A 25,577-nucleotide genomic window follows, 5' to 3' on the forward strand; every position below is an offset into this window, starting at 1 on the left:
TTGCATGAAACACCTATCAAATAGAGATGACAAACTTGACGAATTAGGAGGAAAAAATCATCCATTGAATCTAAAAAGAAAAGAAAAGAAGAAGAAAAGAAGAAAGAAAGAACGAGTAGAGAAAATAATTCGAATTAAATTTAGATAGATTTGAAAATCCAAGTCAATTATCAGGGGCGGACCCAGGATGAAATATTGGGGGGGGCAAAGAACGAAAGCCATATAACCTTCTCGTTAGGGAAGCACTAATGCTTTTTTGTCACATATTATGTGGGTCCTTATAAGATTCATTTGAGGTAGACCCACATATTTTGTAGGGTCCACACATATTTGAAAAAGAGAGAGTAAATTATTGATAATGATATTTTTTTCGACAAAATATAGGTAAAATTAAAGCAACAATATAGAAAAAATATATACACATGACGTCAACCCTAAAAAGTTAGATGCAAGCCAATATTTTCTTTGGTAGGAGATGTAAACCAAATGTTTTTTTAGGTAAGAGATGCAAACCAATGGAAATTAGTTACCTACTAACTATAGATATTTTATTCATAATTCAAAATCAAATAACAAAAATTGCAGAAGAAATAAAGAAATATAAAATATAAAATCTAATAAAAAGAATAAAAAAAAGGAGAAAAGATAAACGATAAATAAATTGAGAAAGAGAAAGAGTACCTAATTGTGGAGTAGATTTTTTTTTCCAAATTTTCTTAATCCACGTTTATAGAAAGCGAAGAGAATAAATAGAAAGAAAGAAAAGGAAAAGAATAAATAAGAAGAAAAGAGGAGAGAGGAGAGAGGATATAGAAGAGAATAAATAGGGATTGAAGAGGTACTTTCTAATTATGAATGACATTTTGATTTTTGACATTTGAATACCTAATACGATATTTTTTCAAAAATTTCCTTTAACCATGTTTATAGAAACAGAAGAGAATAAATAGGAAAAAAAGATAAGAGAGAATAGTGGGGAGAATAAATAGGGATTGAGGAATTAATTTTTAATTAGGAATGATATATGTGCCCATTGAATGATATATGTGCCCATTGTTTTACATTTAAAAATTGTTCTCAGCAACATTTCATATATAGGAAGAGAAAAAAATAAAAATAAAACAAGGGAATTTATATAAAAAATTTAAAAATCCGGGGGGGGGGGGCAAGCAACAATATAGAAAAAATATATACACATGACTTCAACCCTAAAAAGTTACATGCAAGCCAATATTTTCTTCGGTAGGAGATGTAAACCAAATGTTTTTTTAGGTAAGAGATGCAAACCAATGGAAATTAGTTACCTACTAACTATAGATATTTTATTCATAATTCAAAATCAAATAACAAAAATTGCAGAAGAAATAAAGAAATATAGAATATAAAATCTAATAAAAAGAATAAAAAAAAAGAGAAAAGATAAACGATAAATAAATTGAGAAAAAGAAAGAGTACCTAATTGTGGAGTAGATTTTTTTTTCCAAATTTTCTTAATCCACGCTTATAGAAAGCAAAGAGAATAAATAGAAAGAAAGAAAAGGAAAAGAATAAATAAGAAGAAAAGAGGAGAGAGGATATAGAAGAGAATAAATAGGGATTGAAGAGGTACTTTCTAATTATGAATGACATTTTGATTTTTGACATTTGAATACCTAATACGATGTTTTTTCAAAAATTTCCTTTAACCATGTTTATAGAAACAGAAGAGAATAAATAGGAAAAAAAGATAAGAGAGAATAGTGGGGAGAATAAATAAGGATTGAGGAATTAATTTTTAATTAGGAATGATATATGTGCCCATTGTTTTACATTTAAAAATTGTTCTCAATATAAATAGGGATTGAGGAATTAATTTTTAATTAGGAATGATATATGTGCCCATTGTTTTACATTTAAAAATTGTTCTCAATATTGGGGGCCAAATAGCGACATTTCACATATAGGAAGAGAAAAAAGTAAAAAAAAAACAAGGGAATTTATATAAAAATTTAAAAATCCGGGGGGGGGCATGGCCCCCCTCGGCCCCTTCATAGGTCCGCTCCTGTCAATTATAGAGAAGATCACACATAAGTTTTTTTTGTAAATTTAAAAATGTCAGAAGGGATTTGATAAAATGAAAAGGTTATATTCAAATTTAAGCTGTAGGTGAGTATGTTTTCATTCACTATAGTTTGATAAATTAATGTCCCATTCAACAAGAAAAAATTCTATTTAAAACCTTGTTTACAAGTAAATCAATAATAATTTAGTCTTCTACGGAAAAATGTATTTTTTTGGTTTAAAAAAAAGAAGGTATTTTAGTTACAAACATAATTGTCTGTCTTTGATAAGTTTTTATGAAATACCACATTGGAGGCAAATGAAAAATGTCAATATTTTTTTGAATTAAAAATGAATTAGGTCGAACTTCAAGGGGTCCAAATAAAAATAATATAAAATGTGATTCATAGTCTAATATGATCAAAATTACATAAGTCAAAATCAAAGCTTATATCAAAGTTAATATGAAGATTATGATAAAAATTAAGGACAAGATCAGGGTAAAATTTAAGAACAAAATTAACTTTAAGATTATGACATCAGGATTAGGGCCAAAATCAGGGCTAGAATTAGGGCTAACATTAGAATCAAGGCTAAGACAAAAAATTAAGGACAGTTTGGGACAAGCATGGTAGGTCAAAGAGTAATCTTAGGCCCACCATTGACCCTACACAGAACCATAATATTTTGACCATAACCTGTTCATAGGGCCAAAATGTTGAGCCTATTTGGGCTCAAGGCAGGCTGCCTGGGCCAAACTTCACCGCAAGTTTTGTGGCCAAGCGCAGGAGCCAAGCGGCAGCCGACCGGTTCCGGTTCGCCGGTACCGCATGTCCATTAGGACAAAGGTGTCGGTGCACCTGAGGTTAATGCGCCATCCATGCAAACGGCCACATAACGTGCGCAGACCATTATGCGCACCGATGGCGCATTATATAAATCCAAAGGCGGGGATAAACTAACCGAACGACAGAAATGGCGGACGCCGACGAGGGGTTCGGAGACTTCAACTTCGTTTCGCCGCCTTTTACTCCGTCTCTGTCTTCCCACCAGGTCAATGGAGTTGAAGACGAATGGGGAGATTTCATGGACAATTTCTCCCAGAAGCAAGATTTTTTTGGAAACCCTCCATCATCCATTAACTTCGCTCAGACTCCGGATCCTGCTAATCCACCTCAATCCTCGCAAAATTTCGATCTTTTCGCCGACTTCTTGGATAATTCGACAAAAACCACAGAATCAAAGCAGAATCATGTCGAATCTGAGAGTGATTCTGCTCTCACAGCTGGAAAGAAAGGGTGGGAGAAACCTCAAGGTGCTATACCTCTTTCTATTTTTGGTGAGGAAGAGGAAGATTCCGATTTGAACAATCCATATTTAAATGATACTGCAAACCTCTTCCCTGCTAAACAATCGTCGTCCCCTGGGAAAAATGAAGTAAAATTTGGGCAGGGTCTCCCTCTCAGTGGTCTTATCGTGAATCTGTACAGTCAGGGAGGTCAGATCAAGATTGAAAACGGGTCGAATTCGAATTTGGTTAATGCAGATGAGAATTCTGATGAAGACGACTGGCAATTTAAGGACGCAACTTCTCAAGATAAAGTTGGAGATAGGAAGTCAGCTGTCCAGGTGAAATACTTGCATTTCTTATGCTACTTTTACGATGTCTCTTTTGCGAATTTTGTTTTATTTTCTTATTTCATGAGCTGTTATTTTTCTAGGTAGAGGTGAGATCTGGTCTATCAGGAATTTCAGTGGAAACAACAGCGGACCAACAACTTCAGGTGGGTATTGTTCGGTTTCCGTATCGGAGGAATTTAACTTATGTTGCATATTGTTTACTTAAAAGTGTTGTCAGCGATTTATGGATAGAATACCTATTAACATTTTGATTCCTGCATTCCATTGGCGCAATTAAGTTAAATTTCTTACCCTGTCAATCTTTCAGGCTTAGTTTGTAACTGAATCTGTTCTTTTGTTGTACATTTGAAGGTAAATGGTAAACAGTCTGACAGTTTTGAGGGAACATTACATAAGTCAGGCCTTTGCAATGGTAGCTTAGAATCTGGAGATGTCTTTACAACGTCAGATTGGCTTTCACATAAATCTGCTGGATTTGACAATGGTCTTGATTTTGTCACTGGTATAGCTACTCAAAATGGATCTATCTCGGCATTGCTCAGTCAAGCCAATCATAATACAACTGAAAATGTAACGGATTCTAAACCCAGTGCTGGAAATATGGATGGTGATGATAATTGCTGGGATTTTAAGGATGAGTTCTCAGAGGTGACATCTGGTATATCAGGAATTCCAGTAGAAACAGCAAGAGGGAGAACAACTGGTCAACAATTGGAGGTGAGTATTCTTCCATTACCGTGTGGACTATATCAGGGGAATTCAGCTTTGCTGCATCTAGATTTAGAGTTATTAGTAATTTAGAGATAGAAGGCCTATATACTCTGCTGCTTGATTTTGCAGGGTCCCAATAAAGTTTTCTTTCTTTTCTTACTCTACCTTTCAAGCTTATTTGGTTTAGTAAATCTGTTCTCTTGTTGTAAATTTGAAGGTCAACGGTAAACAGTTAGAAATTTTTGATGGAGCTTCACATAAACCAGGTCATAGCAATGGTGGCATAGATTCTGGAGATATCTTTACAACACTGGGTTGGCTTTCTCATGAATCTCCTGGACTTGACAATGGTCTTGGTTTTGTCACTAGTATATCCACACAAAATGGTTCTACCTCAGCATTGTTCAGTCAAGCAGCCAATCAGAATATAACTCAAAATGGATTGAATTCTACTTCTGGTGATGGAAAAATAGATGCTGATGATATTTTCTGGGATTTTAAGGATGGTTCTTCTGTGACTGAAGATGTAAATTATTCTTCAGGCAATAAGGTGATGCTATTGAACTCTTTTGTTGCCATTTTATCATTAATACCACCATAATTTGGAATTATATGGCCTCTGACATTTCCATTTATAGGAAGAACAAAAGGCCACTGGTTTTTCTTGTGCTGAAGCAGAAGTGCTTGCATTTGACAGAGAAGTCCAGGTAGGTTACTTCTTCAATTTGTCTAATTTCATGGGATCTGGTATATTGAGATTTTTTTTGTTTGTGAGAATATTTTTTGAGATCAGAAACTCTTCTTAGTGATGAAAACCCAATTTTAGGGAGAGGGTTTCTTGGATGAATTCCCTAAAATTTAGGGTTTGCCTAGAATCTTCTAGCAAGAAATTCTAAAATTCTATGGGTTGATCTACTGTGCAACGAATATTTGTGGGAAAGGGATATGGTTTGTTAGGGAAAATTTAGGATTCTACTAAATTCCCATGTGGAGACTTTGGATCATTATGGTAGGGTAAGAATTGATATGGGGTGAAAAGGATCAATTCCAAATTAATGGGGAAAGCTCAATAATCACAAATCAGATGGTTTGGGGTAATTCTTGGATGAAAAAAGAAGAAGAAGATAATGGAGATTTTAGGGTTTTGGATGGATTTTGGATTGGATTGAAAATCTTGGGCACTCAATCTCGCTTTTCTTTATTTCCGTCTTTCTTTCTTCTTCTTTTCTTTTTTCTGTTTCTGGTTTTTGCAAGTCAGATAGGGGAGGAAGGGGGAACCAAGAGAGAAAGAGAGGGTTCGGAAGGGTGGGGGTGCCGCATGGTGTGGGAGGGTTGGGGGATGGATCTAGAAGGATTGCAGGGGGTAAGAAAGGGGATTAAAGGACTAGCAGGGGTAGGTTGGGGGGGGGGGGTTAAGAGGCTTCAATGGGTTTGGGATTAATGGGAAGGGGGCTGGGGGTGTTTACATGGAGAAGCTGCTGGAGTTGGAGGATGGTTGCTGGTTCCTGATGATATTTGCTGCACTTGAATACAGGAAGCTATGAAATCTGCTGTGGCCCTCCCAAGAAGGCCACGATCTGTTTTCCCACAAGAGTTCTTTAATTCTATATAAAATGCAGACTGTCTTTACAATGAAAAGATTGGCTTATTTATAGCCTTACACTAAGAAAGAAAGAATCTAACTCTAACTGGGAGACTTGTCTTGGACTCATCTAGGGTTTCCATCATAAGTTTGGATTTCCCTTTACAAATAAATAACCACCACATAAAATAAAAGAACTTGATTTAAAATAAAAGACCTAATTATCCATGAAGATTGCTACTTAAAAGAGAGACTCTCCTTATGACACAGACTCAACTACTAACTCATTCTAAGACTTCAAAATATAATTGGATTCAGAGCATTAAAACTAAAATTCTGAAAATAAATTCAACAGCTAATTAGGACTAAAAATGACCAAATTGCCCCTTTTTAGGATTTGGCCAGCCCCAGGTTTGCCACCTTGGTGGGGCCTTGGGCCCCATACCAAGGTTTCAGCCAGGGGGAGGACCCTTGTTCACATCAATTCTCCTCCTATTGAAGATGTTCATCCCCAATGAATGGGTCAATTCTACTAAGGCTTTTTGTGCAACTAGAACTGTCTTCTAACTAGTCAGTAATCTACTAGATTAGCCCATTATGATTGGCGTGCTCTGCGTGGAGTCCTTCTGGTTGGTGTGCGAGGCTTGTCTCTTCTTGGCATCTTCAGCAAGTTCTAGGGGTGGTAGCACAATTTTTTGTCCTCTTTGCTCGAAGATGCACTTGTTCTCTCAATGAGGGTAGTAACGTCCTTGTCATAAAGCCCATATTCTTTTTAGGATTATGTCGGTCATCTTCATAGGTACGACGTCACACCAAATCTCATCTAAGTAGGAGTGCTAGGTGACTAGGACTAGACATTTGGTTAAACATCCATCCTAACATCATTGAATAAAGAGACTTTGTATGGCTAGGAATGATTTTTCTGGCCTAAGTCCTGCCCTCTGTATAAAACTCTCAGAGATCGCGTTAACACTGTTACCTTTGTCCACGATGTTTTGTGTTGAGAGTCCTGCCTGTAGTCTAGTGTGGAAGATAGAGTTCCACTGCCAATCTTCCTCTTCAATAGTAGCACTAGGATTTTAGACATTAAGTTGAGTTGGTTCTTTGAATCTATCTTATCTTCATTGTACTCTTCATTTGCATTGAAGTCTAGAAGTGGACACTCATGAGTCTCCTTTGGATCTGGCTGGATGGTGTCTAGGATTGCGAGTCCTCTTCTCTTAGGACACTCTCTGGCATAGTGTCGTCTCTCTTGACAATGAAAACACATATCAAGGTTATTCTGAAGATTGGCCCACAATTTTCTGCTTTGATAGGGTTCAATACCCCAAGTGTGAATGTTGTAGTGGGAGTGTAGGGTTTGGCACTTGGTGGGTCTCTTCTCTAGCTTTGCTTCTTTTGTGCTAGTAGGGGCTTTGCATGGAGGGCTTTGTCCAAAAGACCTCAAACATCTATGAGGTCTGAGACTCTAGTTGTATGTCCAGCTTCCGACTGAGTTTGAACTTGGTCATGGTCTAGAGTTTTCTTTCTTTGTTGCTTATCTTGGATGCTAGGGAATCGAACTGCTAGATGTAATTTGCTACAGATGTAGTACCTTGCTTTAGTGTGTGGAGTTGCTCTTGGAGTCTGGCCTTGTAGTGTTCTGGTAGGTACCTTTTAGTAAGTTCCTTCGTTGTCTAGTTCTAAGTTGTTGGTGCTCTGCCCTCGTAGTATAGCTCTCGCTCCATCGTGCTCCACCAGTCTCTGACGGCTCCAACCAATTTTGCTTTGGATAGCCGCATCTTCTTGTCCTCTGATAAGTTGTTCCAGTCAAAGTAATCATCTAGGGTAGCTCTCTAGTCGTAGAAAAGTTGAGGATCTAGCGATCCATTGAACTCCTTCAATTCTAGTTTGACCTTTTGGTGGTCGGCACCTCTTCTTTGGTCTTGCTCTCCATTGAAGTATGATCACAATTATTCTTCTAGTGATGGTTGTGCTCCTTGAGGTCTGCTTTGCTATCTATCCTCCACATCGTATCTATCATATGTTGGATTATCATACCTAGACTCTCTGGTATGCCTGTTTCCATCTTTGGAGTTCCTAGGAGGATAAGGTTCAACTTCACCATTTTCTCTGTACCTTTGTGTGCCGCTAGCTTCTTCTCTATGGGATACATACATCTGCGGATTGAGCCTCAGTGCTGGTGGTAGAGGTGGTGGTGGTGTCTGGATGGGATCTCCATTCCTTGCTTGCTCAAGAATAGTCACCCTTGTGTTCGGATCTGTAACTTGGTCACCACTCCTTGCAATTGCGCTAACATGTCTTGCTGTATTTTCAAGATTTGCTCCAACTGTCTAGCGATCATTTGGCTCATCCATAGTTTAGATGTGTTGATATTTGGACTTGCTGGTGCTATAGCTCTGATACCAAATGATGTAAACCCAATTTTAGGGCTAGGGTTTCTTGGATGAATTCCCTAAACTTTAGGGTTTGCCTAGAATCTTCCAGCAACTAATTCTAAAATTCAATGGGTTAATCTATAGGGCAAGGAATATTCGTGGGAAGGGATATGGGTTGTTAGGGAAAATTAGGATTTTGCTAAATTCCCATGGGGAGATTTGGATCATTATGGTAGGGTAAGAATTGATATGGGGCAAAAAGGATCAATCTAAAATTAATGTGGGAAAGCTCAATTATCACAAATCAGATGGGTTGGGGTAATTCTTTGATGAAACAAAAGATAATGGAGATTTTAGGGTTTTGGGATGGATCTTGGATAGGATAATGCAGACTGTCTTTACAATGAAAAGATTATTTACAGCCTTACATCAAGAAAGAAAGAATCTAACTCTAACTAGGAGGCTTGTGTTAGACTCAACTATGACTCAATTAGGGTTTCCATCATAAGTTAGGATACCCTTTACAATTAAATACAGCCACATAAAATGAAAGAACTCGATTTAAAATAAAAGACCTAATTATCCATAAGGAGTCTTACTTAAAAAAAAAACTCTTTATGACACAAGAACTCAACTACTAACTCAATCTAAGACTTCAAAACATAATTGGACTCGGAAAATTAAAACAAAAAATCTGAAAATAAATCAGCAGCTAATTAGGGCTGAAAATGACCAAATTGCCCCTTTTCAGGGTTCATCGAGCCCTAGGTGCACCACCTTGGATGGGCCTTGGTGCCCACACCATTGTTCGCCAGGGGGAGGACCCTTATTCACACTTAGTGGTCCAGCAAGAATGTTGTGTAACTTTGCTAGAAAGTAATGGTACACTGTCACTAAATATTAACATTCTGATCAATCTTTATCCCTTGTAGGCTCCAACCCCAATGTCTTGCCCCAGAGTGTCATCTCTCTTTCTCTCTCTCTGAGACACAGCTAACAAATATGCAAGTCACCATCTGGTCTACAATCCGTCAGCAGAAATTCAGAGGCAATGAAATCCTGTTGTAGGTTCGGCCTAAAAATATCAATGTGATAGTGTAATGGTGTTGGGAACAATGAGAACGCACTAACCCTTTTTTTGGCTATCCGAGGTGTAAGAAGAAGCAAACAAACCAGAGACAAGGTGGAGAAGAAGTAGGTGACAGAGACTGGGAAAAGAGAGGCAGCACTCTTAGCCTGTCTCTCCCATTCACGATTGCTTTTTATAATAAGGGTCACAAAGTAGAAATCACCTATCTCTCGTTACACATAATTGAAATGTACATATCTGGGTCTATGGTAAAGATTCTGATTTCTTTGAGCATAAACAATATAACTTAATATATACACGACATCCAAGGTACATATGGGTCATTTATTCCCTAGCAACCATGGTTCGAGATCTTGATATCTATACCCAACTCACTTCCTCAGAAAAGGGAGTTGGGGTGCTTTTCTTTTGTTGAAATCAAAGCCAGATTTGAGTGGGAAGCATAAAATTTGTAACGGTACGAACACTTACCGGTCCGCTCTCGCACCAACCCAGTTGAGGTTGTAATATACACCCATTCGTCACAAGTATCAACCATAACAAGGCAACTGGATTAAACTTAGATAACTAAGGACAAAAGGGAGAACGTGTTACTTCATTTCCATCAAAAGTCACTTGTACATATACGCATACCCTCCAGGGCTAAGGTGCATCACACAAAAAAGAAATACATGATGCTGAGCCAACAAGTGACGTACAAAATACAACAGACATAACACTATCTCCACCAGACATTTCCTATCACACGGGTACAAGGCGTAACATATACCCCACACGAACATCTACAGTGCCGAAGGCTGCCAGGTCACCAGTGATCCTCCTCAACCTAAGTGGTTCCTGAGTAGGCACAAATGTCACACACACATCCAGTTCCATGATCAGGAGGAGTGGGGGTCCACCAGTCCTCGTAATCGGGAACACGCATCGAAAGTGCCTCATACGGGAAGTCGGAAGGGGTAAGATCGACATCCTCCGGTAATACAGAATTTATAGAACACATGTATAAAAAAAGTGAGCTCACAGAGCCCAGTGAGGGGAAACATCTATAATGCAAAGACAACAATATATCATGAGGTTATGATGCACAAATATATGCTCTAACACACAATGTCTAGGTCCGTGAGGGTTAAGCGCTACTCCGGTCGCGAGGTAGTATTTTTCCAATACCCTTATAGGGTTTAATCATATTCACATAACCACAAGAATGCCACCGGACCGTTGGGTTACTCGCATTTCACCCTAAACAACCGCATGAGGCCCATGGGTTACTCACATTTCACCCACATCCCATTGGTTGGCCAACACCTAATCCCCTGTTGGCAAGGGAAGTAGCACTCAGATATGCACTCTAGCCATGCAATCTACTATGATGATTATGCGGGGTCCGGAATATGTTCTGTGTCCATACCACAGTCATACAACTGGCCTCGTATGCAATATAGAATTAGAACAAAATGCTGTTTACTATAATTAAGTCATTTCATACCCATCATAGTAATGAGGGTGGGAATACCGAGTGTACAGTCCAGGAGTGTAATCCACATCATACACTTCTACCGGGGCGTACAATCACAAATTCGAGGTATTTCTCACATCCTCACCAAAGGGTACGCATGCAACCATAATCATATCCACATGTATTGCAATTATATAAATATCATGCTATGCCATGCATGTCCCAATTACATCCATTATACACACAATATACGCATGCTTGCATGACCAATAAAATAATGTAAAGATCCATGATGCATGAGAGTCCTAAGTTCCCACTCACCTATTTCGTGTCGATTTCGCATAACCTCGGAGAATTCACTTTAGGCTAGTTTGTATACACGTCCTTTCTTCTCCTATCCTTTCTCCTTTCTCTCTTAGTATTTCTGCAGCTAGGTACGGGTGCACTCTCTTTCTGGTTTTCCTCTTTTTCTCTCCTCTCCTCTGTTCTCTTAATTCACCTCACTCTATACCACCTTACACGCATATGAGAGTAATGCCATTTCTTCATTCTCTTTCTTTTAATTAGTTTATCAATATGAATTGATTAGATTTGCTAGGTGTCACCTCCTCTTTCTTCCTTTACTTTGTGTTGTACGTATAACCACTTCTCCCATTTTTCTTACCTTTTTACTTACCACTTGGCACATCAATTTCTACCTTATTTCTCTAATGCTTACACGTTAATAGTACAATTGCCACCTCCTACTTCTCTTTCTTCTTCCTCTTTAACCATGCAAATGAGTGGAAAGTGGGAGGTGTCACCTCCTCCATCTTTCCCTCCTCCACTCACCTAACCCCATCCCTCACGTATTACTTATATTATATATCTTATATATAATCCCATATCATATTTGGATAAAAATAAAATTCGAATTAGATCGAAAATTTTGGGGTGCGGGTATTACATTTCTCCCCCTCTTAAAAGAAATTTCGTCCTCGAAATTGGAAGTACCTGATAACTCGAAAAGGTGTGGATATCGTTCTCTGATCTCTTCCTCTCTTTCCCAAGAAGCTTCCCTGTTAGTATGGTTGCTCCACTGCACTGTTATATAGGGAATTGTACGGTTCCGGAGTTCTTGGGTCTTCCGAGCTAATATTCGAGTCGGTCTCTTTGGATAGGTTAAGTCATCGGCAAGTTCCGGTACTTCTTGTGTCAAAACATGTTTTGGGTCGGAGACATATTTCCGAAGCATCGACACGTGAAAAGTATCATGAATTGATGCCAATGAAGGAGGTAAAGCTAACTTGTAACCCACCGATCCAACTCTGGCGAGTATTTCATATGGTCCAACATATCTCGGACTCAGCTTACCCTTCTTCCCAAGCCTCATTACTCCTTTGATCGGCGAAATCTTAAGGAATACTTTATCTCCTTCTTCAAATTCCAATTCTTTCCTCCGATTGTCAGCATAACTTTTCTGTCTAGACTGGGCAGTCTTAATTCTCTCTCGAATCAAATCTACTTTCTCACAGGTCTCGCGTATAAGACTGAACTGAAAAGCACCCTATCGTATGGCACCAACCGAATTGAAGGAGCTCCAAACCCAACTTCAAGATCTATTAAAGAAGGGATTTATTAGACCAAGTGTCTCACCTTGGGGTGCCCCAGTGCTTTTCGTTAAAAAGAAAGATGGAAGCATGAGAATGTGTATAGATTACCGAGAACTTAACAAGTTGACTATAAAGAACTGTTACCCGTTGCCCAGAATAGATGACTTGTTTGATCAATTACAAGGTGCATGTATATTTTCGAAGATTGATTTGAGGTCGGGGTATCATCAATTGAAAATTAAGGAGGGTGACGTACATAAAACGACTTTTCGTACTAGCTATGGTCATTATGAGTTCTTGGTCATGCCATTTGGATTGACTAATGCACCAGCAGCATTTATGGATTTGATGAATACAGTATTTCAGGACGTTCTAGATAAATTTGTGATCGTTTTTATTGATGACATTCTCATTTACTCCCGTAGTAAGGAAGAACATGCCCAACATTTGAAACTTGTGTTACAAAGATTAAGGGAGAAGAGATTATATGCAAAAGGTAGTAAATGTGAATTTTGGTTATCACAAGTAATCTTCTTAGGTCATGTAGTCTCTGCAAGGGGAATTGAAGTGGACCCTGGAAAAGTCAAAGCTGTTGTTGATTGGGAATCACCAAAGAATGTCAATGAAATTCAAAGTTTTCTAGGTTTAGCAGGATATTATAGAAGATTTATTGAGAACTTCTCCCGCATTGCTACCCCTCTGACGCGACTGACAAGAAAAAATGTGAAGTTTGAATGGACAGATGATTGCGAAAGAAGTTTTCAAGAGTTAAAGCAAAAATTGGTAACTGCCCCAGATTAACACTGCCAAATGGCACAAGAGGAATGACGGTGTATAGTGATGCGTCTAAACAAGGGTTAGGATGTGTTCTCATGCAAAAAGGCAAGGTAGTGGCATATGCCTCTCGACAATTGAAAGAATATGAGAAGAATTATCCTACACATGACTTGGAATTAACTGCAGTTGTATTTGCCTTAAAATTTGGAGGCATTATCTGTATGGGGAAAAGAGTGAGATTTATACAGATCATAAAAGTCTTAAGTATTTCTTCACTCAAAAAGAGCTAAACATGAGGCAAAGAAGGTGGTTAGAACTGATTAAGGATTATGATTGTACAATCCACTATCACCCTGGAAAAGCTAACGTGGTAGCTGATGCTCTTAGTAGAAAATCACATATCCTGTCACTAGCATCATTGGTAGTGAGTGAACCATTGATCGAGGAAGCAAGAAGATTTGGGTTAGAAATAGTAATGAAGGGATCTATGAGAATGCTCTCGACATTGACTGTACAATCCCCGATAGTGGAGAAAATAAAGAGGAATCAACCAATGGATGAAGAATTGAAAAAGATAATGGATAGTGTTATAAATGGTACACAAAAGGACAAGGATTTTTCTTTGGATGAATCTAAAACTCTTCGATTTCAAGACAGATTATGTGTACCAAATGATGGAAACATTAAAGAAGAAATTCTAACTGAAGCTCATAGTTCATTATATTCTGTACACCCAGGAAATACAAAGATGCATAAGGATTTGCAGAAACATTATTGGTGGATTGGGATGAAGAATGACATAGCCGTACATGTTTCCAAATGTCTCACTTGCCAACAAGTGAAAGCTGCAAGACAAAAACCTTACGGACTTTTGCAACCTCTACCCATACCTGAATGGAAGTGGGAGAACATTAGTATGGATTTTGTAACTGGATTACCCCGTACGTCTCGAGGAATGGATGCAATTTGGGTAATAGTTGATAGACTAACTAAGGTAGCTCATTTTATACCCATCAAGGTGACTCATACAATGGATAAGCTGGCCCAGTTATATATTGACAACATAGTACGTTATCATGGAATTCCGGTCAGCATTGTGTCAGATAGAGACCCAAGATTTACTTCTAAATTTTGGGAAAGCTTTCAGAGAACTATGGGAACAAAGCTCAATTTTAGTACTGCTTTTCATCCTCAGACTGATGGACAGACAGAACGAACTATTCAAATACTAGAAGATATGCTTAGAGCCTGTGCTATTGATATGAAGGGTAATTGGGATGAACACATACCCTTAGTTGAGTTTGCTTACAACAATAGCTATCAGAGTACTATTGGTATGGCACCATTTGAAGCTCTATATGGAAGGAAATGTAGAACACCATTATGTTGGGATGAGGTAGGTGAAAGAAGAATACTTGGACCAGAACTTATACGCGAGACCTGTGAGAAAGTAGATTTGATTCGAGAGAGAATTAAGACTGCCCAGTCTAGACAGAAAAGTTATGCTGACAATCGGAGGAAAGACTTGGAATTTGAAGAAGGAGATAAAGTATTCCTCAAGATTTCGCCGATCAAAGGAGTAATGAGGTTTGGGAAGAAGGGTAAGCTGAGTCCGAGATATGCTGGACCATATGAAATACTCGCGAGAGTTGGATCGGTGGCTTACAAGTTAGCTTTACCTCCTTCCTTGGCATCAATTCATGATACTTTTCACGTGTCGATGCTTCGGAAATATGTCTCCGACCCAAAACATGTTTTGACACAAGAAGTAACGGAACTTGCCGCTGACTTAACCTATCCTGAGAGACTGACTCGAATATTAGCTCGGAAGACCCAAGAACTCCGGAACCGTACAATTCCCTATATAAAAGTGCAGTGGAGCAACCATACTGACAGGGAAGCTTCTTGGGAAAGAGAGGAAGAGATCAGAGAACGATATCCACACCTTTTCGAGTTATCAGGTACTTCCAATTTCAAGGACGAAATTTCTTTTAAGAGGGGGAGAAATGTAATACCCGCACCCTAAAATTTCCGATCTAATTCGAATTTTATTTTTATCCAAAGAACCAACTCGGACTGATGAGCCCGGAGTTGACACCATCGAACCGGCAAGCGAACCACTGGAGACCCTCAGCGAGAATGTCATTCCAAAGAGGTACGATTTAATTATCCGAGGATTTATTTATTTCCCCATGACCGATACACGGTAATGCTCATAGACCTCATATCCGGTAGGATTAGACTGAACTGAAAATAAGGAAATGATCAGCATGATTTTCTGAACCCGGAGGTATTAATATTATCATCTCAGGGTGGGCCCAACGTAAGATAATAGAGTGGGCCCACGAGCCCATAAAGAAACCCGCTGTCAAATTAAATATGGGTAGGTATAAGTAATATAATATATCATTTATATAGCATGTAGTGTATATATATATACATATATATGATATGGGATTATATATAAGACATATAATATAAGTAATACGTGAGGGATGGGGTTAGGTGAGTGGAGGAGGGAAAGAGGGAGGAGGTGACACCTCCCACTTTCCACTCATTTGCATGATTAAAGAGGAAGAAGAAAGAGAAGTAGGAGGTGGCAATTGTACTATTAACGTGTAAGCATTATAGAAATAAAGGCAAAAATTGATGTGCCAAGTGGTAAGTAAAAAGGTAAGAAAAATGGGAGAAGTGGTTATACGTGCAACACAAAGTAAAGGAAGAAAGAGGAGGTGACACCTAGCAAATCTAATCAATTCATATTGATAAACTAATTAGAAGAAAGAGAATGAAGAAATGGCATTACTCTCATATGCGTGTAAGGTGGTATAGAGTGAGGTGAATTAAGAGAACAAAGGAGAGGAGAGGAAAACAAAAAAAGAGTGCACCTGTACCTAGTTGCAGAAATACTAAGAGAGAGAGGAGAAAGGATAGGAGAAGAAAGGACGAGTATACAAACTAGCCTAAAGTGAATTCTCCGAGGTTACGCGAAATCGACACGAAATAGGTGAGTGGGAACTTAGGACTCTCATGCATCATGGATCTTTACATTATTTTATTGGTCATGCAAGCATGTGTATATTGTGTGTATAATTGATGTAATTAGGACATGCATGGCATAGCATGATATTTATATAATTGCAATACATGTGGATATGATTATGGTTGCATGCGTACCCTCTGGTGATGATGTGAGAAATACCTCGAATGTGTGATTGTACGCCCCGATAGAAGTGTATGATGTGAATTACACTCCTGGACTGTACACTCGGTATTCCCACCCTCATTACTATGATGAGTATGAAATGACTTAATTATAGTAAACAGCATTTCGTTCTAATTCTATATTGCATACGAGGCCAGTTGTATGACTGTGGTATGGACACAGAACATATTCCGGACCCCGCATAATCATCATAGTAGATTGCATGGCTAGAGTGCATATCTGAGTGCTACTTCCCTTGCCAACAGGGGATTAGGTGTTGGCCAACCTATGGGATGTGGGTGAAATGTGAGTAACCCATGGGCCTCATGCGGTTGTTTAGGGTGAAATGCAAGTAACCCAACGGTCCGGTGGCATTCTTGTGGTTATGTGAATATGATTAAACCCTATGAGTGTATTGGAAAAATACTGCCTCGCCACTGGAGTAGCGCTTAACCCTCATGGACCTAGGCATTGTGTATTAGAGCATATATTTGTGCATCATAACCTCATGACATATTGTTGTCTTTGCATTATAGATGTTTCCCCTCATTGGGCTCTGTGAGCTCACTTTTTATATACATGTGTTCTATAGATTCTGTATTACCGGAGGATGTCGATCTTACCCCTTCCGACTTCCTGTATGAGGCACTTTCGACGCGTGTTTCCGACTACGAGGACTGGTGGACCCCCACTCCTCCTGATCATGGAACTGGATGTGTGTGTGACATTTGTGCCTACTCAGGAACCACTTAGGTTGAGGAGGATTGCTGGTGACCTGGCAGCTCTCGGCACTGTAGATGTTCGTGTGGGGTATATGTTACGCCTTGTACCCGTGTGATAGGAAATGTATGGTGGAGATAGTGTTATGTCTGTTGTATTTTGTACGTCACTTGTTGGCTCAACATCATGTATTTCTTTTTGGTGTGATGCACCTTAGCCCTGGAGGGTATGTGTATATGTACAAGTGACTTTTGATGGAAATGAAGTAACACGTTCTCCCTTTTGTCTTTGGTTATCTAAGTTTAATCTAGTCTTTGTGACGAATGGGTGTATATTACAACCTGATCTTGGGTTGGTGCGAGAGCAGACCGGTAAGTGTTCGTACCGTTGCATCTTCGGTTTGATGAAATCGGGGTGTTTAGAATAAACTTCTGTGATACATCAAAGACTTGCTGAGATTTGACCGAGATATACCCAAGATATGGCCAAGGCAATCAAGCTATTGTCAAGATATCCAAGACATATGAGACATGAGCGAGATGTACGAGATATGACTGACCTTGACAAGTTTTTTTGTTTTTTTGTTTTTTTTTCTTTTCTTTTTTCTGGGGATGAATGATATCTCAACGAGATTTTGACCAAGATTGATCTAAGATATAACCATGGTAACCAAGCTATCGTCAAGATACCTGAGATATATGAGATATAAGCAAGATATGATTGAGATCTCAATGAGATCTGTTATTTTTTTTCTCTCGCCACTTGTCTTGTTTCGGCTGGAAAAACAAAATCTTTTATGTGATTTCTACGAGATCTCACGAGTTCTTGAACCATGCTAGCAACCTAAATTGTGGACACTAGGAATTTGACAACTAGGCAATTAGGCATTGTAGTGGTAGAACAGTGAATTCTCTTTCATTTCTCTCTTTTTTTCAAATTTATATTGTACTTTATCAGATAAATAACTTATTTGTTATTGCTTCAAAGACTAGCTGAATTATAGTTAGGATTACTTAATGTGGTGGGGAGTTACAATCTTCATCATTTTCTCTTTATCTTTATCCACATGTGGTGTTTTTCAGTTTATTGTTTCTCTTGTCACTTTTAGTTATGCCATGAAGTTGTTTAGTCTGGACCTGCCACTGTGGGTCTGATTTGAATAGTAAATTGATTTGCAGGGAAATGTAAAAGAGGTTGGGGGTCATCAGGAATCATTTCCATTATCATTTTCCAGTAACAACAAGCTGAATGTTGATGATTCTTTGTCTTGCGAAGATGTGTCTTCTCATAAAACAGCTAATGATGCGGGAAACTACACCAACAATTCTGGTTTTGATCCAAATGTCTCTCTTACGAATCTCATGTCCACATTATACAATCAGGCTGAGGGGACCCCAGTTGATAATTCTGTGAAAAGGCTGACAGGAGGTGAATCAAGTTCAGCCAAAATGATCGCAAATGTTGATTTAGTGGATGGAGAGGCGGATTTTGATGGAAGTTCCTGGGAATTTAAAAATGCCTCCTCAGGTACCATGGTTGAAGAAGATGAGTTAAGCTCAATCCAAGATGCAGTTTTTTTTAATTCTAATGGAGAACCAACGGAAGGCCAAGTGGTTCTGAATTCTGATTTAGTGAATGGTGAAAGTGATTTTAATGAAAATTCCTGGAAGTTTAGCGATGCCTTCTCTGATACCAAAACTGAAGGTCAAAGCTTTGTGTCCAATCTTTCAGATACAGACCGAAGGTTTCTGAGTGAATCGAAGTTAAAGAAATTTGTAGATTTCTATTCTAGATTGAAGGAGGAATCATGCACCGTTGCACTTCACCATCTGGATTCTCTAAAGGTTGGTACATGTAATTCTTAAAAGCTCTACCTAATATTTACTGGTAGTCTGGTACTAAGGTTGTGAAATTTTGCTTTCTCCAGATAGCTGAGAAGGTTGCTGTTATTTCTAACGAGAATGTCAAAAATGTCAAAGCATTGGCTCTCCATGAGGAAATCCAGGTTTGTAGTTGGGAAACAGTAGTTTCTGCCTTTACATTGCATGGCTATTGCTATGATTTCTGCTTATTTCTAAATATTGAAGCGCTACCATTCTGTGTAATTTAGGTGAGCACATACTGATTAGCCCTCTATTTGACTGGTAATTTTACAACCTAGTTCCGTTAAAATGATTAAGATTATAAATGCATGAAATGAGAAATTCACTTTCTAATTCTTACTCGTTTTCTCTTGCTTATCTACCAAGAGATCAGCATGCAGGTCTATTGAGTTGTCTCCCATGGGGTCCTTATTTGCAATTTCTCCTAAGTTATTCATATTCTTGAAGCAGTAGAAAGGGACAGGGGGAAAAATAAGATTTCAGATGTGTGCTAATAAAGATTTATTAACTTATATTTTTTTCAACAATAGGATCCTGCTTTTCTCTCCATGTTTTGGTTGACACAACACTCTATGCTGGCTGCACATCTGGTCTTGCCCATAAGCGCTGCCCTATAATTGTTCTTACCTTTTGATGCTTAGCTAACAATTTGATTACCTTGACTCCATACGGCTCCATGGATTTGTTCAGAAAAAAAGAGCTCAATTTCGGAGCTTAAATTGAAATTAACTCCCAATACCAGTCCTGCCAGTTAGACTGCTCCCTAAAATTCAGACAGTGTTTAAAGAAATTAGCAGAAACAAATTTCAAATTTTAAAATTGTGAGCCTGACCTAGGAGCAATTGCAAGGAATTATGTCCTTGCACGGAACAGTATTGAAGAATAAAACAAGAAGAAATCAGAAAACCAGGCCAGCAAGCAATATCAAAGGCATGCAGCCAGGCCTGTATCTGTGGGACTTCCCGTTGTGCAGGTAATCATAACTTGATCTTAACTCAACTCAGCCCTTGGCTCAATTCAATTGATTGTCCTATAATTTAAGGGTTCTTATAGCTCTTTTTACAAGAGCTTATTTGACTATCTTAAGAACTCCTAAACCCAGTTAACTATTGTTTATCTGAGTTTCCCTAAGAAAGTGCTCTTGGTGGAAAACCAAATAAAAGATGCACAGTAACTCCACGTACATCTGCTTGATTCAGTCAGCTCAACCAAGTCTAATCAAGCCACCATCTGGGCCCTCCCAACCCCAACCACAATCCCCCTCCCACAAACAGCAAAAACCAGAAGAAGAAGAAGAAGAAAAAAAATTTGGGCATATTGGACCTTGTAATTGAGCCCCCATTACAATTAAGGACTATAAATATGGTCCTTAACCATTGAACTTTGATATAGCCACTATTCTGGATGTTAAATTGCACTATTTATGGAACTAGCCCTTTAAGCCCTACTCCTAACATATGTGAACCTCCTTTGAGCCTTGTGAACTGTAGGTGATAGTTCTTTCCTTTGATTGAGCTCTTTATTTTCCAAGTGTGATTTCCACTTGTAATCTGAAAGTGTACTTGTTTTTTGAGATGGATTCAAAAGATGTTAGTTTTGTCAACATAGATGTGATTGTTGAGCCATTTGAAACTCTGATGTAGAGTGTAACTTTACTTAGGTACCGTATTTTGACATTTGGATCCTGGAAGTTGCTTTGCCTGGATTCTTCAATGCCATTCTGTTGCAGACTGGATCATCCTTCTAGTAGTGGTTCAATATTAGCTCAAGTCCTCATGGAATTTTCTGCCACAGACCCTACGTACAGCAAGGAGTGTGATATATCTGGGAATGATGAAGGAGAATTCTTTCTTTACCGCATTCACCTTCACATTACTTTCCCTCTATTCTTAGTGAAACTATCCTGCATCTTTTTTTCTCCTTTTTTTTCTTTTCCTGGGGGGGGGGGGGGTTGTCTTCCATGCCACAGTGGTCGGAGGTGGGATCAGCAGTTTGGGGATTTTTTTCCCCCTTATGCTATGCATTATCAAAGTGAAGAGGAACTAGAGTTTCATTACCAGGTATATCAAGCTTGTCCAAGTAAAGGTTAAAATTTTGACCTAAAAAATTAAAGGAAAAGAAGTTCCAGTAGATGCCTGCAGCTGAACTCCTCTAGAAACCAGACTTGACTGTAAAATAAGCCCTAGGTTCTTTTCTTCTGTTGGATTTTAGTTAGAGAAGTTTTCTTCCCTGGATTTTTAATATTGTGTGGCAAATTCTGCTTTTTATTTGTCTCACCTTATGAGGGGAAAGGCAAGGATTGTCCAGCTCCTCTTACTGCATTTGTGTAAATCAATGTATTACTTGACTATAAAAACCTTAGAACATGTGAGACAGTTTTTGCACCTTTCTATAATTAGTGGAAAACATGCTTCCAACATTCAATTTTATAATTCTTCTTCTTACATGCTTCCAGGCAGCTTATAGGAAACTGCACAAAGACGATTTGATCACTGAAGAAGTTCCCTCAGAGCATCCTTCGACAAGAAATATTTTTACCCATGAATTTAAGAATGATCCAATGCTCCAAGTGCTTGAATTGGAATACGACTTGTCAAAAAGGATCTCACTTGTAAGTTCCTCCTCTGTAATCTCTAATGGATTTTTCTTGATATGTATTTGTAAAGAAATTTATGAAATTTCAAACACAAGCTGATAGGCTGGTCATGAGCCACACATGATGTAGAAGAGATGGTAGAAGTTGAAGGAGTAATGAAAGAAATGGAAATAGAATAAGAGAAATTGAAAGAGATATATTGAAGTCAATCCCCAACCTGACCCCTCTTGAACTGCAGAGCAGGCCTCTCACGCTTAACTTCAATATAGTGTTTCACGTCTTTTAATGCTGATAGTGTTTGCTTTGGCCTTTCCATGATAGTCTTGGTTTTACTTTCATGATAGTCTTGTTTTTAGTTTCACAATCTTTATTTCTTACAATAGATGCAACGACCATATAAATAAAGCACTTTTAACCTTTTAATGGCAAAATTAAATTGGTATATAAGAGTCTTGGTGTCTTACCATTCAATTAAAATTACAACTCTCTCCAATTTGCCCTACAGATGGATAGTTGGCTTTGCATTTTTATGCCAAATGGTGTACTATTCAGTTACTTAGTGTCTACTCTTCTTGACTGAACTTGAAGGCTAACTAAGCTGTCATCATCAACAAAAGCATGAATGTTGCATTCATGCTATCATTCCTAAAATATATGGAAACCTAAGGCCAATTTGTTTAGGCTAAGCTTTGTAAATATTCAGCCGGGTGCACAAGATGTTTATCCTAAGGTTTTCTAGGTGGCTTGGGGAATTAAGGAGTTGGATTTTTTTTGCTGTTCTAAATGCCCTTTATTTTTTTTTCACCACTAATGAGTGTCTGAAAATGCTTAAATGATTCCTTGGTTTGATGATAGCATGCAAGGTGGACCATGTGAAGGCATCTGATGGGTAGTTGAGCAGAGGAGGTCGTAGTTTGTTCAAGATGGCTGGGTTTTGGTTCTGTATTGAGAATGGTTGAGAGTGGCATTTAATTAGCGCACTTCTCAGTTATTAGCTATTACCAATCTGTAAGGGATTCTAATGTCTAACAATTGTCTGGAAGGATGGTATCTGCTGGCCCCTTCTTTTTCACCATAGTGAATGATTGTTGAGCAGGTTTTCCTCTAGGTGGAACCCACAGAGCTGTTTCATGTATTGACTGAGTTTTGGGTCAATAGATTGAGGGAAGAAAAAAAGAAGGCCCTGTTGCATAGGTGGTATTAATAGGTTGATGAGGAAGCCTCTTAGACTTCGTCATTAGTGACAGTTATGCCATCGTTCGTCAAGTCTTGGACACTAAAACCCACTGTAGAGAGTTTCCTGATGTTGTAATTGAAAAATAAGGTCAAACTCCTTTTTATATATTTGCTTACAGAGGGCATATTTTCTTTAGGAGAGATTGAACTCTGTTTTGTGTGTCCCTTTTGTTGGAGCTTCTTTCTGTTGAATCCATGTTAGACTCTTTTTCATTGTATCCCCCACCCAGATGTATTTGTGTATGCATAGGTATGTGTGCATCGCTGTGTTTTATTTTCAGTTATTTCAAGCTAGAATTTTGTGTTTTGTTGTTGTCCAGATATTCAGATTGGATTGTCAGAATTTTGCATGCCGTCTCAAGTTGAAGCTACTATTCTAATAATGCTGTTTTCTTTTCAGGCGGAAAATGATTTGAATTCAGCAATTGAGCTTTTTGAGCATTCAATTTTAATGCTAAAGATCTTGTCAGTAGGATCTGTTGAAGAGCAATCCAGGTATATTACCACATGGTCTAAGTTGATCTCAACCTGTGCGCAAGAGTTGAAACATGGTGCCTTCATTTGGAAGGAATCATTACTAAAGACTGTCCACAACAAAATTCTGTCTGGACCCCAAGGTAGTTGATAGATTCAGTTCTGTACCTTTATTTCTCATATTTTTCTTATTTGTTTTGAATACCTTATAATTTGCCAGTGATACAGGCCAGAAATATTTTCTTGCTCTTGCGGAAATATTTAGAGTTGTTGGAGTTCTAAGAGCATCAATGACACTTTATAAACCTTGGATACTGTCAAATGTTGAAGATCCTGCGGTTATATTCACTCTATTAGAGGAGTGTATGTCTGTATGGTCAGATTCAGGATTAGAAGCGGCAGTCCAGAATATCCCTGATCCAGTTAATATCGAGTGTGATGGGACTACCAAAACATTATTGGAATCGATCAAAACCATTCATGATCTTGATGCCATGGCTCTTCAAAATGAAGTTTCCTCTACAAAAGAACCACTATGTCAGCTGTCAGGATTATCTCATGCAACAGTCCCAGGTATTTAGATCTTGAATTCTTTACTTTGGATGAACATAAACCAGGATTAGCTAGTACCTAGACATTTTAGGAGGAGATACAGACCTTCCTCACCTTTCTGCATTCGCATAGAAGATCTCCTTGACCAACGATTTCTTTGGCAAATGACCTCTAATATTTTGGGTTTCACAACTGATACCAGATTGAATGTTTTGGTTCATCTTTTTGGTAATTTGGGCTTGTTGAGTTCTTCAGGGAGATAGTATGAAGCAGCAATCTCAGCATGCCTCATTAGGAACTCTTCATCTCAAGCTTTGATGGCAGTAAATAATTTTTTCTTTTCCACTTCCAGTCTAAACCTTTGAATGACTGAACTGGACAAAATGTTGTCTGCCGGTCTAAACCTTTGTTTGACTAAACTGGTCAGAAAATTATCCAGTTTATAGAATACACATTAATTTTAAATTTTCGTTTTATATGCCTTTCTGGACACTAATGATACTTTTCCTTGCCTTGTTTTGTTGCTCAAATTATTCAGACATGAAAGTTGTGGTTTGGGATGGAGGTCGTTACTTCCTCTCACTAGCGAACTTGTGGGCAAACAGGATATCTTGTGATCCTCCAAAGACATCATCTTTGTGCTTCAGTGATAATTTCTGCCAAAGCTGAAATCGTTACTACCAGATGGATCTCTGATCATATATTTGAATGACACTGATGGCGTTTCTTGTGAAGCAGTCTGCACAGCAACTAAATTAGAAGGAATTCAATTGTGGAGGAAATTATGGCAGGTTTAGCCTGAAGATTCTCCCTTTGCTCCAAAATAAAAATAAAAAGAAGGGTTTGGCATGAAGACCACACTAAAGGGAATGTGTTTGAAGCTGCTTCTTGGAAAAATGGGAGTTCATCAACTGTTTATTCTTGGCCTCGGTGGAGGTTATATTTTCCGTTGGGGTTTGGTTTGGTTTGTTTTGGCAAGCTTGGAAAAACTTTTTCTCCCATTTGGTTATCCATTCTTTTGGCAGAAGTTGTAACAGTTTCTGGATGCAGAGCTGTTTTAATGCCAGATTGTAAATTTTTTTTCCATTTTTTTCTTTCTGTTTTCATTATTGTAAGAGGTTAGCGAGAGATACAGCATACCATACACGTTTGTACAGTGTAAAATAAGTACCCAATTCCTCTCCCTTCATTAAAACGAAAAAAAAAAGAAAAGGGAAAAAGGAAAATTTCTTCTCGTTTTGTTGTCTTTGGGTGAATGAGAATTTTGATTGAATCGTCCTTTATTCGTAACAAGCTTACCTTGATTCAAAGTATCGGGTATGATTTCAAAAGTTCATTTCTATGGTTTACAGTTAGTGAATGTGTATTAATTAATTTTTTTTTTTTTTTGGGGGGGGGGGGGGGGGCAAAAGACATGACTTTTTTGATTAAGCAATGACCATGTCACTTCAAATATGTTTTCATTGTAATCCAAACCAATCAACCCAAAAAAAAAAATAATAAAGTTCTTTTAACATTCTGCGGGGGTTATGTTCTCAATTGAACAATGTTATTTGGCCAAGGATGTGTCTGCATTTCATGTGAATTTTCTTTTGTTCCAAGGGAGGTTAACAGTATAGCTCATTCCTTGGCCAGGATGCCCTG

At 38.3% G+C, this 25,577-nt stretch overlaps 1 protein-coding gene across 3 annotated transcripts; it reads left to right on the plus strand.

The window, feature by feature from the left end:
* Positions 1-2,922: 2,922 nt before the first annotated feature.
* Positions 2,923-25,236, plus strand: LOC149028653 (uncharacterized). Of its 3 annotated transcripts, XM_089138545.1 has the most exons (12): positions 2,923-3,669; positions 3,762-3,824; positions 4,033-4,398; positions 4,610-4,942; positions 5,031-5,099; positions 18,371-18,719; positions 18,924-19,036; positions 19,120-19,197; positions 21,531-21,686; positions 23,308-23,524; positions 23,610-23,954; positions 24,472-25,236. In XM_089138545.1, the coding sequence occupies exons 1-12, from the start codon at positions 3,016-3,018 to the stop codon at positions 24,600-24,602; spliced, it is 2,874 nt and encodes a 957-aa protein (XP_088994671.1). In that variant the 5' UTR covers positions 2,923-3,015; the 3' UTR covers positions 24,603-25,236. The 3 variants fall into 3 exon arrangements, with proteins under 3 accessions (XP_088994671.1, XP_088994665.1, XP_088994676.1); XM_089138539.1 differs by having other exon boundaries at positions 18,371-19,036; XM_089138550.1 differs by lacking the exon at positions 24,472-25,236 and having other exon boundaries at positions 18,371-19,036; positions 23,602-23,754.
* Positions 25,237-25,577: the final 341 nt, after the last annotated feature.

This window comes from Hakea prostrata, chromosome 1, assembly GCF_041222555.1.
Source record: "Hakea prostrata isolate BN-2017 chromosome 1, UWA_Hpros_2, whole genome shotgun sequence".
Lineage (NCBI taxonomy): Eukaryota > Viridiplantae > Streptophyta > Magnoliopsida > Proteales > Proteaceae > Hakea > Hakea prostrata.

Excerpts from the sequence above, each read along its gene's own strand:
- LOC149028653 (XM_089138539.1), top strand. The coding sequence starts at position 3,016 with ATGGCGGACGCCGACGAGGGGTTCGGAGACTTCAACTTCGTTTCGCCG. Across the intron at positions 3,825-4,032 it reads CAGCGGACCAACAACTTCAG|GTAAATGGTAAACAGTCTGA; the intron begins GTGGGTATTGTT and ends GTACATTTGAAG. Across the intron at positions 19,037-19,119 it reads ACCATCTGGATTCTCTAAAG|ATAGCTGAGAAGGTTGCTGT; the intron begins GTTGGTACATGT and ends TGCTTTCTCCAG.